Source organism: Anneissia japonica, unplaced genomic scaffold (genome assembly GCF_011630105.1).
Source record: "Anneissia japonica isolate Jap-2015-1 unplaced genomic scaffold, ASM1163010v1 scaffold284978_len400890_cov162, whole genome shotgun sequence".
Classification (NCBI taxonomy): domain Eukaryota; kingdom Metazoa; phylum Echinodermata; class Crinoidea; order Comatulida; family Comatulidae; genus Anneissia; species Anneissia japonica.
Window position 1 is genome coordinate 25,454 of NW_022728715.1, and position 19,087 is coordinate 44,540.

The 19,087-nt window shown below is 34.5% G+C and overlaps 2 protein-coding genes across 2 annotated transcripts; one reads left to right on the forward strand and one right to left on the reverse strand.

Moving 5' to 3' along the window:
* The first annotated feature begins 4,022 nt into the window (after positions 1 to 4,022).
* LOC117114502 (peptide methionine sulfoxide reductase-like) lies at positions 4,023 to 7,932 on the forward strand. The gene is given in 4 exon segments (XM_033258170.1): positions 4,023 to 4,085; positions 4,457 to 4,629; positions 5,720 to 5,971; positions 6,362 to 7,932. Coding segments are annotated over 4 exon segments (711 nt in total). The 3' UTR covers positions 6,585 to 7,932.
* A 2,781-nt stretch (positions 7,933 to 10,713) lies between these two features.
* On the reverse strand, positions 10,714 to 18,471 carry LOC117114510 (glycine cleavage system H protein-like). The gene is made up of 5 exons (XM_033258180.1): positions 18,309 to 18,471; positions 16,181 to 16,260; positions 15,564 to 15,627; positions 14,160 to 14,291; positions 10,714 to 11,823 (listed from the first exon to the last, which is right to left on the reverse strand). The coding sequence occupies exons 1-5, from the start codon at positions 18,454 to 18,456 to the stop codon at positions 11,729 to 11,731; spliced, it is 519 nt and encodes a 172-aa protein (XP_033114071.1). The 5' UTR covers positions 18,457 to 18,471; the 3' UTR covers positions 10,714 to 11,728.
* Positions 18,472 to 19,087: the final 616 nt, after the last annotated feature.

Below are 19,087 nucleotides of genomic sequence, written 5' to 3' on the forward strand. Positions count from 1 at the left end.
GTTGCAGTTTTTTGTCTCGGTTTTAATTGAAAAGATAAGTTTAATGTGTACATTTATCACTTCCTCCACACTAGCTTTATAACCGAACCAATAAAGAAATGTTACTTTCCTTTCTATTCCTTTTGATTGATTATCATTCTTTTCGATTTTGTTATTTTTTTTATTTTATATCGCTTATAAACTTACGTCCGTCTCCATTTTTTTTTTTTATTTCTCTATTTCTTTCTTTCTTTTTGTTTTCTTTCTCTATTTCTTTCTTTCCTTTTTTTCATTTCCTCTCTGTTGCATTTCCTTTTTTTCATTTTCTTTCCTTTTTCTTTTTGGAGGGGGTGTGGGGGTGGGGGCGGTTTTCCCGAGTGTTAAACACTTCCAATATGAAGCCATTCAGTGATGCACACTAACTTAATCTTACCGGTTTTTCATATCAACCGTCCCCATTTTACAGACGTTGTCAGAGCAGGGAGATCAGGACTATTACTTGTGTACATTGATGGCATGCGGATTCCATTTAAAACCGTTTAATAATAATAACACACCCGTGGAAAAGTCTGTACCTCATTCTTGAATCCCTGTCACCATTAAAAGCTCGATCAAGACCTATGATATCTCTAACTTTACTCTGTTTTATTTCCATGCCATGACCAATAGGTTTGCCAGTATATTTTGTACCGAGTCTCCCTCCAATAAAAGACCACTTTTGGGACGGGGTGGGGGGGGGGGGGTTCTATGGTAGTAGCTTCGGTCACTAATTAGAATAATAAAGACAAATAACATTTCTTGGAACCACAAAATAATGGTCTTTAAAATGGAGGTCTTTAAAATTTTGAAATTATGCAAAATTTTATCAAATAATTGTGTACAGCTCTATTTTTCTAAGCTAAGCTATTTAAAAAAAAAATATTATCAAATTAGGGATGAAGATTTCAAATCACAGTGTACATTGCATACGGAATTGTTATGTCGATGGGTCAAATCTTTTTGCTGTGTCGGGGGTTGGGAGTGGGTGAGGTTAAATTTCATATCTGAATGTTTTTAGTTAACTTGTTATTGCCTGTTTTGCAGATTTCCATTTCTTAGCTTATGTTTTGTTATTTTGTATAATTTTGTTTCATTTTTCTTGGACGCACCTTTGGAAGAGTGCCACTGATAAAAAAAAAGTGAAGTTCTGAATGAATGAAGTTCTGAATGAATGAACGAATGAAGTTCTGAATGTGTATGAATGAAGTTCTGTCTGTCTGTATGTCTGTCTGCCGTTCGGGGTATCTGCCTGCTGCCTGTCTGTCTGTCTGTCTGAGTGAATGAATGAATGAATGAACAAATAAATAAATAAAATGTTACACTTGTTCTTCCAGCGAACACATTTGTTCGAATCTGGTTAACGGTGCCTAATCTTATTAAACTCATCATAGTTGGAGGACGGCGAAATTGTTTCCTAGACGGAGAAGTGATTCTTGTGAACAGCAGGCATTTAAAACATACATGGAGTTAAATCACTTTTAATGATATAAAAAAACAGTTGTCGAATGTTAATTCAGCAGTGATTTCTAATGGTTTGTGACAATGATAAATTAAACATGTTGAGAATAAGATGTAGGCCTATATTAATAATACAGTAATTTGAAAACATGAATGCTATAATCTTGTATTGAGTTGTGGCTTAATATACCCTAAAGGTTGTTAAAACTTCGCTTAGCTTTATGTTACAACATGCACATAAATTGGGGGGGGGGGGGGGGGGGGGGGGGGAGGGCAGTGTAGTATTGCTTTTTCCCTTTTGCGCTCCATAGCGACGAAGCTATATTTAATCAAGGGAAATACGTACAAATATTTTAGATACCTTTAGAAGATAAGTAGCTACTTAGACATTCTTTTATAGATAATGCAAGTTATTTGAGCAAAAAATATAAAATGAAAAATCGTTACAATTCAATCGACTGGTATCTAACTGTAGTAGGCGCCTCCTACTTGCATTTTGCACGCTCTAACCATGGACCTATTAATAAGATCCATGCTCTTATTAATAGGTCCATGCTCTAACTAAATAACCTTTTGCATAATATTATTACCAATTATCCCAACCGGGTTCAGGAAGAAGAAGTGAGCTTTTTACTGTTATGATATGTTTGCTTGTTTGTGTTGACCTGTCCTGGATGGGTTTTTTTTTCATATTTAGGCCCTATACTTTTTTTGGGTCTATATTTTAAAATAATGTAAAGCAATATTTATATTTGTTTTATTTAAAATTATGTATATATTTTTTTATTTTTTAATACATTAGTAGTAATCAAGTATTTAGCTCACATTAACATGTTTTATATATACTTTGAACGTGGATGGTTATGTAACGCCAGCCAGGTAAACATAACACTGTGTGAAGTTACAAGATTACGTCATTTGATGGCCTTAAAGAGGTTCCAGCGGTTGCTGTTCTCAAGAGTAAATTTTGTTTCTTGGACTTTCATTCAGCCGCTCCAGAATCAGGTACGGTGAACACTGAAGGATAACATTTTATATCGCATGGGAGACTCATCTTCTAAGACTAAAGTGAGGAAACTTGTTTTCACTTATTAAAACTGTGTCAGTGAGAGTCAGGACTCAGAGGCCCAGGCCAGGCCTAGGCCTAGGCTCTCTCTTTTTAGTCTTCTGCTACACTCCAGAGGACCGCTACTCTACCCTCTGGTAGGAGTAGGCCTCTAGCACTTGGTAATAATCATATCATAAGTGGACGTCCTTGTCAGTGTCTGCTGCTTGCTAGGCCTAGGCTAGCTAGGGCAGGCCTAGTCTAGTAGTAGTGATAAATGCAGTCACATTGATTGATTGTTGTAGTTATTGCCATGTTGCGTGAAATGTGATGTAAAAAGCTTGAGTCAGTAATCGGATTAATACATTCTTATAATTATTATAATTTTGTCAAAAAAAAAAAAAGTTGCCAGAAGTCCAGCAATGCAGGAAACACAAGACATTTGCAGACAATTATCAAATACAATAGTTAAAGATCTTTTCAGCAGTCTATTAATATTAGCCTACTGTAGGCCTAGGCCTATTGATATCTTTTTTGTTATTTTCAGAAGCTCTATTTTTCATGGCTGATCCAAGTCTAAATAGCAATATTCAGAGGTTCTAACCCCTAGACTTAAAAATTGGGAGACGGTAGAAAGTGCCGGTAAAAGGGCGCTACATTCTCACTATTTGTAGTGAAAAGCATCAAAATATTCTGATAGCATTAACATCTTTTGAGGTGTATGAACATAATTTATAAGATACCTAAAATTGGGTTTTTCATGCATGTGGCATACTGTAGTAATTTCATCTATTTTACCAAGTGAATCTTATGTTTTTTTTTCACTAAAAACGAGGTGGTTGTGTGCAAGTACAATAAAATCTAGGCCTAGTTTTTGAAATTCAGGAAAACTTGAACAAATTTGGGAGACTGGGAGATAGCACATAAATTTGGAAGACTCCCCATCGAATAGGGAGTGTTGGAACCCCTGCATGTATATTTTTTAAATCAGTGAACAGCAGGGGAAAAAAACAATATCAGATTCTGATTTAATATTATATTTCCAGAATTGACATGTCAGAAATTACATTTTAAGCCATTACTAGACCTAGTCATTAATATGATGACTAGTAATGTATAGGTTACCTGTATAGTAATAATGAAGTGCAAACATGTTTTTTGCTACGTCATTATGTTACTCTGCTTATCTCTGTTTTATGCTGACACATTGTGCATCTTTATTACCAGGAAGTAAAATACATAATTACAGATTAGACATCACAGATCCTGGATCGTGTTCTCTACCAAATATAGCCAGTTAAAAAATAAAGATCACCAAACAGCACCAGTCATTCACTTCCTATAATTGTTCTGCCTCAATTCACTGCTCTAACAGGATATTCAACATTCCTTTTAGTAAATGTGGATTACAGATTAGGCATTTTAGTTTAGAAATTTCAATCGTGATGGTTGAAGTACACAGATTTACAGTACACTACAACGTAGTAGCATTTTTAGAAATATGTCAAGAAGGCAGGGTTTATTAGCTGGCCAAAAAAATATATTTAGCAATTTAGCCAATTCGGTACGAAAATAATTAGCCAAATAGAAATTTGATTAGCCAAAATAAAGAATAAGCAATGATAACTTCAATTTTATTAGCTTTTTTTGCTAATTTTGAATGAAAATATTTAGCAAAATTCAGCTTTTATTAGGTTTTGGCTAATGACAGCTTAAACACTGAGAAGGGTGTACAGCTTTAAACTTTTTTTTTTTTAAATTATTGTTAACAAATAGACATTTATGAAATCTTTATCTTTTGCATTTCAAAATTAGAAAGCACAAATTTTACAAAATAGAAATTTCAGATTAGTTCTTGATCAAGTTTTAAATGTACAGTATGTTTTTGTGAATAAATAAAAATTTTGATTGATTTTCATATTTTTTTCTCTGTAGATTCAAGGAGCAAAAATGCCTTTCAAGGACCCAGAGGTCGCAGTTGACAAGGCAACATTTGCACTTAGCTGATTTTGGTTCCCTGAGGCGCAGCTGGGCTGCGTCCCAGGGGTGATACGCACCAGGGTTGGATACACTGGAGGAAAGAAGAAATTCCCCACGTATCATTCCCTGTAAGTAGCCAACTCTGATTTTTGTTTGTCAGTTACGAATTTTTTTTTTTTTTTTTAATTCAATAATTTGTTATATTCAAGTCAGAAACATTTGCTCTGTATTAAAACAAACTGCTAATTTAAATATTGCATTCTTCGATGTTACTTTTAATTTTTATTGGTTAAACTGTTTATGAATATTTCATTCAAAATTTAAAACCTTTATACTTTCTATTTCTTACCTATTGTTTAAAGTCAGGCTCTGGAGGGAAAAAAAATTTGATAAGTTGTAGAACTGATTATTCTAAGACAGAAAAAAGTGTACTTTGATCAATAACTGAGCAACGGTGAATGAGATACAGATTTTTGAATATTTATAAACTGGGGGAAAAAGGTGTAAAAATGGGCGGTTATGCCCCTTTTTCCCCCAGTTTTTAAATATTCAAAAATCTGTATCTCGTTCACCGTTCCCCAGTTTTTCGTCAAATAAGTTTTTTCTGTCTTAGAAAAATCAGTTCTACAACATATCAAAATTTTTTTTTCCTCCGGAGTCTGACTTTAAAAAGAAATGACAATTTTTAGAAGTAAGGTTTTATCTGTTACCTATTGTAGGAAGGAATAATATTTACTACCATATATGACATTGAATTGTAAAATAAATAATTTGGAGTGGACTTGAAAAACGTTGTGGTTAAGATGCTTGCTTTCCAATCCAGTGATTGTAAAACAGGATTCTTCTTGTCACGACCAGAACTGCAGCTGCAAAAGCCAACCACTCACAACATCGTACGACGATCAGCCGACGAATCAAACTTCGCTCCCTGTGAGCGTTTGACGATGCAACACTGTTTGCTGATTGTCTGTGACAGTCTGAACGAATCATTAAAAACAAGCAGCTGTTGCGCGCGTCATGGCATTGTGTTCTCCTAAGAATCGCATCGACCAGCGGGATCAGTGAGTGCCCTGCTTATGTCATCATGCGTGTGTGTACTGTATGTTTGCCTTTTGATGGGATTGCCACTTTGTTGAAGAGTGATTAAGCTACTGTTTACCATATCCTAGTGCCTAAAGCTGAATGAACTAAAAATTATATGTTTCATTTCTCCCATAGAGGTGATCACACAGAGACAGTGGATTTAGATTTTGACCCTAAAACAACAGATTACGAGACGCTTTTGTGGATGTTCTGGAAGAATCATGACAGCACTGCATGTCTGAATCGCCAGTACATGTCAGCCATATTCTACCACACAGAGGAGCAGAAGAAGTTGGCAGAGAAGACCAAAGATGAACACCAGAAGACTTTAAAGAGGAAAATCCAAACCAAAATTACGCCAGCATTGACGTTTTACGAAGCAGAAGAGTGAGTGTCATTTAGTAATTAGTACATTCTCATCCGGAGTACTTTACAAAAAAATGTGCCCTGTCCATTTAATGGAGGGGCTGGACCACTTTTCTTAAAAAACAATAAATGTATCACATATCTTGGGGCTAAAAAAAAAACTGGATAACCATTGTGCCAATGATCATAAGATGAGAATTTGTTTATTCCTTGTTTCGCGTACTTATTTTTTTTTAATCATCAGAGGAGGGCGGAATAAAAATAAAAATAAATTTTGTTTTCTTATTTAGCAAATAGTTTTGCCAAAAACATCCAGACAGAGGAGAAAATAAAAATAAAATTGTATTGGTGATTGTAAAATAAAAAAAAAAAATAAATATATAAATATTGTGTATATTATTATTTCAACAGCTATCATCAGAAATATCTGCTACGTCAGAAGGGAGACCTGCTGCACAGTCTGAACCTAACCCCGAAGGAAGTGATCTCTTCCCATGTTGCAGCCCGGCTGAATGGTTATGCTGGTGGTCATGGTTCCAAGGCTGGTTTTGAAGCCGAGCGCGAGACACTTGGTCTCAGTGACGACCAAGTTAACTATGTCCGCAAACTTTTAGGCTATGGCTCAATGAACTAAACCAACACGCCGTAACATTAAACATTATCTGAGGTTGCAGTTAAGATTATTTCATGTGTTTGGTGAATTGTTATAAAAAAAATCCTCTTTTGTAGAAGTAGTGGAAAAACTATAGAACAATAGCTGTTACTAGCAGCAGGGCAGGGGTGGTAATTCCCAGGGGGGACAGACATGAACCCCGGGAACCCCCCTGTTTGAAAAACTAAACAGTGTGCTGTTCCAAGTAATTGCAGTTCCTAATATTGTGGTCTAAAGGCACAATTTTTAACATTTTATTCCAATACCCTACTCTTGACCCCATCAAGGATTACTCCTACCCTGACTGGAAACCATAAGTAGCCCTTTGGTTGGACCCTTATTGGACCCACCTGTGGTGCCGGACCCTGCAGATACCTAGAGCATTGTATAAATAAAACAGGGTATCAGCATTTTCAGATTATTGAATAATATTCTTAGATCAGGTTTAAAGAGTTGTAGATAATCATAATGTATAAATCAGGGGTGGCGTTGTATCTATGATATTTTTGTACTGCCTATAATAGATCAATGATTCTAGTACTTTAGTAGCTTCAGGGAAATGTGCAGTGACCATCAGTGGCGTAACAACAAGTCACACGGCCCGTGGGCGAGAAACCATTGGGGGGGCCATGTTTTTGAAGGGCCCCTTCACAATTGAATATCAAGCAGTATTGTAGCGTATACATTACTATAATTTAATTCAAATTCTCTGTGAATTCTAGCGGAGAACCAGTGCTGAGAGAACCCTTTACTGTACTTCAATATGTGGCTGTGGAACGTTTTGGGTCGAGAATTGATGTGTATAAAAGAAGTGTTGTCATGCGAGTCCACTTAGGATATTCGAGAGTCAAAATCGTGGTATTAAATTGTTGTGCCTTCCACTGTACCATAATGTCAAAGCTGTGTTAGGAGAAGCTGTTTATAAAAAGGAGAGCCCTCCAGGGACCCTTTAGGCTGGGGGTCCTGTGGCTTTGACCCCCTAAATCCGATAGACATTACGCCACTGATGGCTTTGTAGGATATTTTTGTACCGCCTTTTAATAGATCAACAATTCTAGTAACTCTATTATCTCTATTATCTTATGGGAAATGTGCAGTGACTCTTATTAATTTTTAATATTACAGTACATAAATATGTTGAATTGTGTGCATTAAATTACAAGTTGTTTTACTTTGTGTACCCTTTGTAAATGAAGTCTTCTAGTTAACTCAACTTTGTTGAAGCTAGTTGATTGATGCTCTACCTTAGGGTATGCTAAAGATACAACATGTAATCTAATTCAGAAAATTCAAATAATAATGCATTAAATAAATTTGAAGAAAATTAAAAGGTTGGTGTGTAGTGTTGTTTTCTACAGTTACCCCATTTATTCTTAAAGCTAGGCTCAGGAGGAAAAACATTTTTTATATGTTGTACAACTGGAGGGGGCATAACACAACCCTTTTTTCTATCTTTTTCCCCAGTTTTTTTATTTGAAAATTTTGTGTCTTACAAAAATCATTTCTACAACATACTACATTTTTTTCCTGGCTTTAAAAACAAAAATAAATTGTAAGGTGTTGTTGGCCATGTCAATTTGATGAAAATGAGGTTTTGGGTTTTCTGATCAGTCTAGTACCGTACTCGCGTGAATGGGCGCTTAAAACATTTTTTGCACATTCCAAGGGGCGCTATTCTAACATGGCACTTACGGAATCAGGGAATTGAGGGGGCACTTATGGAAATAAATGAAAATTGAAGATGTGCTTATGGCAACTTGGAAAATTCAAGAGACGCTTTTTGAATGAAAAAAGATTATTCATTGTACCACATGAACAAAGCTAAGATTGAGTAACGATACATGTGAAGTCAAGTACAATTACTATGGAGGAAGATAAACATAATTTACAATAAACATTCAATCAAAATATTAAGTGACTGACCACTTGCTGTATACGAGTTTGCTTTAATCACAATCGGTATTAGGTATATACCTATACGGTACTTTACAGGGGCGGATTTAGGGGGGGCCGGCCCGGCCCCGGCCCCCCCTTTTGGGAGGTAAAAAAAAGAAAAAAAAAGGGGGAAAAAGAAAAAAATGATAGCCCAGAATGCCTCAAATGTTATGTTCGGGCGTCTAGAACACAAACATTTCGCGGGGGCATGCCCCAGACCCCCTACGGCAGTGTTGTCTCAATCGGCCCAACTTTCGGCCCCCGCTTCCGGCCCCCCCTTTTGGACATTTCTGGATCCGCCCCTGCTTTAAACAGTACAAAAATGAATAAAATTTTTCAAGATTGAGTGTTGAGGTCAGTATATTTAGAGGTTTCTAACTTTGGACTGAGACCGCCCCAAATTCTCTGTTCCCAAACATCTGAATTACCTATAATACTCGACTCAAATGCATGTGCCTTCATTATAATTTGAGAAGTAGGCCTATGAGAAAAAGTGTGTAAAGTAAATACATCAGACAAGTTCTCTTTTCTGCGATACATCACAGCAATTAATATCTCACTGGACTCGCAGCTTTGAAGTAGATAAGTAAATTTACATCAAATACAATGTTTTTAGCTTTTATTGTCTATGGTGCATTACACATAGGCCTATTAATTAGATCTCTATGGTTGCGGAAAATCGTTGATAAAAATTCATGAGAGATTTTTTGCCGCTTCATTTTGACTGTGATGACTTTTACTATATGAGAGTGCCATTTCCGGCCGTCTTGGGAAGGGACTGAGTTTTTGTGTTCATGAACCCCTTCTACAGTATACACACAAAGAAATTCAAGGCCAGACCTTTGCTAAGCATAATTAAAAATGGGAGATGCACCACACAAATGTAGACACAGCAGTGCAGTGTCATCATGAGCATTCCCCCAAAAAATGGAATAGTATCCACACCCAAAACCTTATAGTGTTGTACAGTAATACTGAAATGGGAATTCTATCATTGGGCATGCTCTATTTTTAATGATTACGATAGTTTAACATTATCATTAACAGTATTAAAAATTAATGATCTACTGAATTGAAATATGTAGAACTTTCACACATTCAATAAAGCATTGATTTCATCAAATGAATTATCTTCTTCCATCATGGGAGACTCATCATTCAAGACAATTCAGATTTTGTTATTTACTACCAATCTAAGGGGCTATGCAAAAAAGAAAAAAGGACATTCATCGCTGATATTTTTTTAATAGATTTATTAAAAGTTGCTATACACAGTTCAAAGTTTTTACTTAATTTTTTGGGAAGCAGTATCTTTGAGATATCTTGGTGGCAATCGGTGAAAGATTGCAGTAGCAGATCCAGGAATATTTTTGCAGTAAGAGAAACCCTGGGAGAGAATTTTTTCCCTGGGGAAATCACCATGTTGGGGCTGAGGTACATTCTGATGACAGGAAATGGCACTATTTTTTTTTTTTTTTCCAAAAAATTAGGGGCCCACAATTCCCTCCTCTCCCATCCCCTTATATCCGGCACTGGGTTGTGCTATTATTAGATTACATGTACCGGTATGGTTCAAAGCTTGCCGACAATAGTATTTTGCCACACACTTCACTCTACTGTTCATCATTTACTTTGTCATTTCGATAAGAAGCTGCTCATCCTCTGCAATCTCTATGCACAGGAAATAAAACTCTGTACACTATTCAGAATAAAAAATGTTATCTCCTGGTGATATACTATTACTGTTATGTTATCCATGAATTGTAATACAATAAGAGTATGATAATCTTTAGCCTAGGTGGCTAAAAATAAAATGATTATTCTGTATTAGGCCTTGGCTGCACATGGAGGTGTTCCTCTCTTGGAGGTCCGTTGGAGGTGAAATTTTTTGAACAAAAATTGCATCTTGCATGCCAAGAAACGCATGCAGCATATAGTAGTAGATCCCAGTATATCTTCTAGTAACCAGTGTCCTGATCGGGTGAGGACGGGTAAGCTGTTTGACGGGGGGGGGGGGGTCTGAAAAATCTGATGCCACCTATGGAGTTAGGCTTCCCCTTATACTGATGTCCGACAGGGGTGGGAGCATAAGCCTACTCCCTCCACCCCTACTGAACTAAAACTGGTTGAGTAGAGATGAAATGACACAACTAAAGCAATTAAACAAACAATAGAGTTATTCCAAAGTTCTGTACAGTACAGGTATGTAATTAGTATCCATAAAATCATAAATTATTTTCAGGTTGTCAACATCCCTTTCAAAACAAATATGCTCGCTATAATGTTATTCTTAATATTTGAAAAAAAAAAAAGGACAGTGACTATTAAATGTGACCAAAAATTAACACTTTTTATAACCTTTTGTTTAGTAAACTAATATAGTAGACAATATATTTGCTACCAACTTATATTGATTTTTAATATATAAGTCAACATTCTGAACATATACAGTAAGAAATTAATTTTCATTGAGTTCATTATTGGTTGATGATAGGGAAACAACAACAAAGAAAAAGTAATGTTTTTGAAAAGATATCTTCCATTTACTAAAATACTAAAAAGAGTCAGTATAATAGAATAGTATATTGTGTTGCAAATTGCTTTTTATAACTATTTAAAACATGAGGTATTAACAGTTTAGTTTTATCACACCACATCAACAAAAATGTTCAAAACATATACCCAGCGTGTCCAGGTACAGGTGTTAGCATTATCAGCACAAACCATTTCAACAGCATTAAATGCAAGAAATACCAGTGAAGTACAATATACTGTACCAACATTATACAAAAGGTTTACAATGTAATCTATGAAAAGTTAAATTTCAGCCGAGTTTTCATAAAATTACTACATGCTATCACAGACTGCTGTTGGAGAGACTGATTGGTCAGTTGAATCAAACAACCTTTCTGATAGTGGTAGGAATAATCTGCTACAAAGTTTTAATCATTCCAGTGAAAATGAAAACGCTGTAGCACCAGTGTAGCAGATCTTATGGAAACAAGACTTCGGAAAGCAACTGGCTGAGCTCCCTATAATAATGTTATAATTAATATACTTCATTTCAGAATAAACATAAAACTATGAAATCAGCTGGCAAATGGTCTGTCCGCACTATGAAATTTTATGTGACAAATACCTGTGATTTGTCATATGGAACTTAATAGTGTAAACAGAAGTTACTGGTTTATTTATTCTTCACTCTTCAGAAATTCTGTATACTGGTCTTCTGTCATTAATTCTTCCAGTTCATCTACGTTGGAGAGTTTGACTTTCAAGATCCAACCTGGAAATACAAAAACCAACCTTTGATGTCATCCTTATTTTTTTTAAATGGGTAAAAAACATGTATATTAAAATGATTGTTGTTTTGAGATAATCATTTTGCTATTTTTTTTATAAAGGGATGCTTGATGTCATCCTTATTTTTTTTAAATGGGTAAAAAACATGTATATTAAAATGATTGTTGTTTTGAGATAATCATTTTGCTATTTCCATAAAGGGATGCTAACTCCTCCCACAACAACATTAATAAATACAGTAACATTATGTAGTGTAGTGTATTTTGATTTATTGATGCATAAAAGCTACAATATTAAATTATGTTCATTAACATGTTAATGCATAACAATAAAGAATATACTGTATAATACAGAATAGTGAATGGTGTGACACTGAATTGATGCTAATAAAGTGTATCTTGAACAAGTAACTTTGTGTACCAATGTGGTAGTCTTATTGCAATCTTCATAAGGAGCTTTGTATTATCGCAAGTAAAGTGTAGAGTACTTCACCTCTTTATTATTATAATTGCTATTCATAGGGAAAGTAATAATTAAGCTTTTGGTACAACATGTGTAAAGATATGGTTTTGGAGATAAAACCACTGGCTGCTTGTCTCAACATTTCAGTGAGATTGCTCTAAACATTGAGACAACCAACCAGTGATTTTATCCAAGAATAAACCTTATTCTTACACATGGTGTACCAAAAGTTTAATATTATTGTATTATTGATACTTTACCTTGCAAACCTTCAAGGAATATAACTACCGTAAATACTCAAATAAGCGCCACAGCGCTTATAAGATTTTTGGAAGTTTGAGTGCGGCACGTATATTCGAGATCGGCGATTATAAAAAAATATTGGCGTGGCACTTTCCATCTCCGTTCTCGTTACCTATCTCACATAATACCGTTCAGTTGACTTATCATAGGTCCTACGTCATCGTAAATAAATGTTAATAAAGAAGTATTTAAAACCTAAAAGTTTCTAAAGGTGTTTCATTACACACAGGGCAATAATATACTCTCGATTAAGTGCTGCAGCACTTAGTGAAAAAAATCAGGTTTTATAGTGTGGCACTTATTTGAGAGCGGCGCTTATTCGAGCATTTACAGTATTCATAGAATAGAAAACAACTCTTAAATTGAAAAAGTATGCTGTTCAGAAGATCATGTCCCTTGCCTAGAATGAATGCCCCAGTTTTTAATCTGCTTTCTGTTTGCCATTGTCTTGTCAAATTTTAAGTTCTTAAATTTTGCCTAGTTTTTGCTTATTTTAACCTGTGTTGTTAAATAACACAGCAATTTGTTCATTAAACAAAACAGTGCAGTTCACTGTAGACAATTTTTACAATTAGCTTTTACATAGATTATCTTTACAGTTGATAATGTTTGCTCACCAAGATGGTGAATTGCAATAAATAAATGGGAAATGTGTAACGTTGGTTCAAGCAACCAAGGATAACAACAAATCCTTGTCCAAAGAACTACAGTATATTAAGTTTCAACTACACAATACATTATGTTTGATATGCCTTTCTGGATATAATTGCTTGAATTATCAATTGAGCACTGTTATATTATTATTAACGTTTATTACTAAGCTTTTAGTAGAGTTGCGTATCATACACTAGTGGAAATTATTATACGAAGGTTATATTAATCCTTGAAAAAATTTCTGAGTGCCTGCAAGACCCAAAGGAATTATTTGAATTGTGATGTCACGATTGACTTTTAAAACATATCAGTGATGGTTTGTCACTGTTCAATGTATTTTTTTTCAAATAAGTTAATTTATTATCATCATAACAATAAATAAAAAATTATGAAAGTAATTACTATCCAATATGTTAATTATAATAACTATTACTTTTTATCATGACATTCATATTGGGAAAAAAGATACTTTCAACACATTGTTGAATATTACTGTTATTTATTAAATAATTATTATTTTAAAATTAATTTAGTACTATCCAACACATCCCAATTCATTATTCTCATTCTAGTATTTTTATTCCCGTTCTGTTAGTGTAATAATAATAATAATAATAATAATAATAATAATAATAATCATCATAATATAATAATAATAATAATATAATAATAATAATAATAACAATAATAATGATAATAATAACAATAATAATAATAATAATAATAATAAAAAAACGAGCACTGGCCGGATTTGAACCGGGGTCTTCAGCAGGAACAATATACCTCTCAGACATCCATTCAGAGAAGCTCTAAATGTTTACGCTATATGAGTGTAAGATTATTATTATACAATATTAACTGTTAATTAGCAAACAAGTAAACAAGACTTCAACCAAGTACCTTTATCATAAGGATCTTTATTGATAATAGCAGGGTCATCTTCCAAGGTCGCGTTTGTTTCGGTTACCTCGCCTGACACAGGCATGTACAAATCACTGGCTGCCTTCACACTCTCAAGAGCTCCAAATTCATCTGAGGATTGTACAGAAAAACTTTGTTTTATGTTGCAATCATTTGTACAGAAAAAAATGCAGGGAAGCCTCCCATGTTTCACGGGTGTCGATCGGTGGGGAAATATCTTCAACATTCCAATGTGGGAAGGGCATCCTATCAATTGTCCCCCACTATTCACTCTTCGTCTATAGTTAAAACCTCATTTTTTTAAAACAAGAGGAAAAAACAATTACGAAATAAGAGGAATCATTATTTTCATGAATGTTTAAAGTTTGCACAAACTATAAGCGGGCTTTTGATTTATGAATACCAGGTAAACTGAAACACTTTTATTCAACATTAGTGTGGAAATACTGTCGTAAATTGTTATCCTTAAAATCAATTAAATATGACTATAGGTTAGAATGCAGGAGCTTGAACCCCACCAGAAGCCGTTGGTGCCCCAGGCTCCTAGCAAAAGCTTGGGCACAAGGCCTATAGCCTCATTTCCCATTCGTCCAATCATCCCACCCACTTTCAAGCATGCATCATCACCCTTGCTATGTTTAATCTCTTCCATGAAGCTTGGATCTGTTTTAGTTGTGAAAAAGACACCATGCATGGCACGGATGGAATTGAAAAGCAAGCACATTCCACCAAGCTACAGTATTTAGTTCCACTACATTTTGTAAAGCCACTTTAATTTCTAAAGCCATTCAGAATCGATAGGAAAACCAGGCAACACACAATTTATTTGTTTATTTTTAGAGGCAATTTTGTCTAAGTATTTTTCCAAATATCTGAATTGTATTTAATACTCTGGTTGTACACAATCCTGAACCTAGATTCAAAGACCAAAACATTATATATAAACATAATCAATAACTCATTTCCTCATGTTTGGCAATACAAGACTCATTTTATTACATATATTACACTTTTGTTTTGTATTCCATATCAATAAGTTGATAACTTTTGGAAACCTTCAAAATGAGCAAATTCAATATAATTTTTTTTTTATTGAATTCTTAAAAAAATAATTAATATAATGTTAAGCAAATCATACTCCAATAAATTATGAACCTGGTGATGTGAATGCAAGACTTTTCTTAATTGCCTTCTGCTGAAAAAGATTTTTTTTTAAAGAAAAATTTATATAAATTTGGCATGTTAGTGCACATATCTGTATATTTAACTATGACATTGATGTTTTTTCTCCAAGAAAAAATTTTGCTCAACAAACTATAAAAAGGTTATACTAAAAGTATAGGTCTATTATGGAATGAAATTGTACAAAACTAGAAAACATACCGCCTTTGAAAAATTTGGTCCCAATATCTGGTAAATCCACAAATACTAGATCACCTAATGCATCCTGACATGAGGGGAGAAGAAAGATATTTGTAAGAATTATTTTTTAATTACTTATTAAAGCAGCCAACACTAAAGACTAAAGCAAACATAAGCATAACAAAATTATAACACTAAACAAACATTGGCAAAAAAAAATAAAATATATGATTTCAATATTTTTTTATTTATTAACTATTCATTTACTGTATATTTATTTCTTTTTAACATTAAGGCAAATAATTAATGAAAAATTCCAATAAACACATTAAAAACATATTTTATTCTTTAAAGATTGGAAAAAAGTATATTTACAGTTTAAAACTTGCCTAATTCGACTTTGCCTAAAAACTTAAATAATTTCTAAGTCATACTTATTTTACATGCCAAATTACTGTGTATTCCATTAATTAACAATCTGTAAGTCAAATTTATCTAAGTCAAACAATTTTTCAATGGCATTTTGTAATTAAGAAAGAAGATTATTATTATCAGTGAACATGGTACTGTACATCTGTGGTTCACTGTCGGAGCTTCTCAAACTAGTAGTTTCCAAGCGCTCAAAACATAAACTTCACCTGAGCATAATCTGATATGCCAATAGTGCCAATGTCATTTACTACAGTCACCCATTCATGTTCTTTTGAAAATTTTCTGTCTGCAAAAAAAAAAAAAAAAAATGGTTCCATTTCAAAATTTTCTAATGGTTAGTTTTGAAATTATTTATTCTTCACTGGGTTTTATAACAAATTTTAATACTTGTTTACTAATTTTCAAAATGATGTAACAAGCAAAAACTATAAAATAGAAGTCGCTAATCTGAAAAACGTTCCAATTGGCTGAAAGAAATAAGCATCAACATGGAAAAATTTCAAATGCAAAGATTTGGTTTTTAATATTCTCTGCATTATTTTTAATGAACAGCCTTATGGCCTACTGCTGTACATAAACCCAAACTGTAAAGTAAGGCCTGCGGAAGAATATACTGTATCCTCTGCGCAAAAAATTAGGTCTAGAAATATGTCCGCACATTTCAGAAAATAAGGGTCAATTTCCGCGCAAACTTTACCTAATATTATGCTTTGACCTAATTATAATATATAATAACCAGTGGCAGACCGTAGGGTAAATTGCAGGGTATGCTAGGTATAGGCATATCTAGGATGTGCAAGGGGCGCGCACCCCCTGAAAAAAAAAATACTCGCTCATCCCCCAGTTGCGACCCTGCCCACAAATCATGCTCAAGTAGTTAAAATTCACCTCAAATCATTTGCGACTTAGTCCCCTCACCTAATCATCAATCCCCCACCCTCTCACCCCCATCAGCTCCCCTCCATTTCAAGACCGCTACGCCACTGATGCTACCGCAGGGCCTGCTAGTAGGAAAAGTCTGTAAAGCCTACTAGAGAATCAGATTGCATTCTATGGTGAAAATACAAATGTACTGGTATGTTACTTTTAATACTGGCATGGTTGTAGTACCTTCTCTTCAAAAGATCCTATTCCTGTAAACAAATTTCAATTAAAATAATCATAATTCAAAGTTTCTTCTATACCGGTTATTATGCCAATTTATTGAAACTTTTATCATTGAGATTAGGCATATAGATAGAATACCCAATCGGCAGTGAAGGTCCCGATTTGTGAGAAGAAGAGCATGTGCACGCACTCATGGAAGCACCGCTTGAATTCCAGTGTTAAATTGGCTATTCTGAGGCCATCACATGGTTGTCACAATAACAAATTTAAGCGTTGTAGGGTACACTCTGACTCCCATTGAGTCACTGAATATATATATATTGCAAACCAGCCATGCGCAAATTCTAAGTAATTGGCGCGACTGTGACTTATATACCAAAGTAGGCGAAACAATTTATTATACGTAGAATCTAGAAGTTGATAAAAATTAATAAATCTAATATAAATATATATATATATACTAAAATACTAAATTATAATCGTTAGTAATTGTCAAGTATTATTTTAACATGGCCTAAAATGCTACATAATTATACTGTAAGGGACACACTTCTTGTATAATAAAAACAATAGCAAAAAAAGCAAAAAACATATTTAAAATAGCAATATCTGGTCCGATTTACATAATTTTTGTTTTAAAATGCTTCATTCAGTTATGTCTTTCTATTAAAAATAAATAAAAAAATATTTGGGACATTCCAATTTTTGTTGTTTCTAGCTAATGGCAACAGCTAAGGACATTCGCCATTTTTATCGAGAGAGCGTATGGTACTGTACCATATTCCTCTCCTCCTAGCCTAGTCCTAGCCACCCCACTGCCTGTGTTCAGGCTACCTATTTTCATTTTCCTTTACAGTAATAATAGTATGGCCAACAGAAGCACTAGTCTAACTAAGCTAATTTTCTGCAAAAAAAAAAAAAAAAAATGGGAAAAATGTAAGGCCTAGGGACTAGGCATATGCTAGACCTAGACCAAGGACGTAGCAGGCCTAGGCCTAGTCAGTTTTTGAAAATGGTACATACAGATGTCTCGTCCAGTGCATACGCCTTTGTTTGGGCCCCTAATATCTAGGCTAGGCCTAAACTATAGAATACGTTCCATCCCACAAGGACCGTCCTCGTCTGGGGAAGAAGTTTTCTGACCTCTCTGGCAAAGGCCTAGCCTGAAAACTAGCTAAGGCTGGCCCTAGAAATAATTATTATTAACTTTTTACGCTAAATGTTTACCTGTTAATACAACGCAGCTTCTATTAAAATATCTGGTGGACTGTTTCAGAAACAAACTTTGGGTTTGCTTGGCAAAAACTGTAGTTTTAATAATTTGAGAGGCAGAATATTGCAACCTCCCAGCCAACAGCCGCATGCTCATCGCCATGTTGTTTATAAAGGTTGTGTATTTTCAAGGCTATTTGTACGTGTAAGTGTGAATAGGAGTCAAAGTTTTTAAATACTACATAAACTGTTGTGAAACAAGTTGTCTTCATATTGCAAACTTTATATAGCCCTCCCTATAAGTATTCCAAGAATAAACACTGGCAGATGAGAAACATTTCCCTTCCCTTTTCCAGGGTTTCATTTTTTTTTTAATTGCTTTCCCTCACCATCAGGGGTGGCGCCATGGACCCCCCGTCGGAGAGAAAAAGCACAATTAGTCGGGGAGAAAAAAAATTATAGGCCTATATATTTTCTACATATTAGTAGACTTTAAAATCGATTAAAAGCCTTTGACCACTTTCGAAACCTTTTAATCAATGCTCGACCACGCCCACATTGCTTTCGTCGGGGAACCCTCATCGGAGGAATCGGCCCAACCGTCAGGGACCTCGCAACTCTCTTCGGAAGTTATCAAGATGACAAACAGTTTCATTGGACTAAATTCTTGCTTATCTTAACCACCTGCTTCCCTAAGATTATACTGACACTGGTTTCAAATGAAATAACTGACAACTTTGGTTTGTATCAGGGGCATTCCACAGTATTTTTTTTTTTTTTTTTTTTTTTTTTTT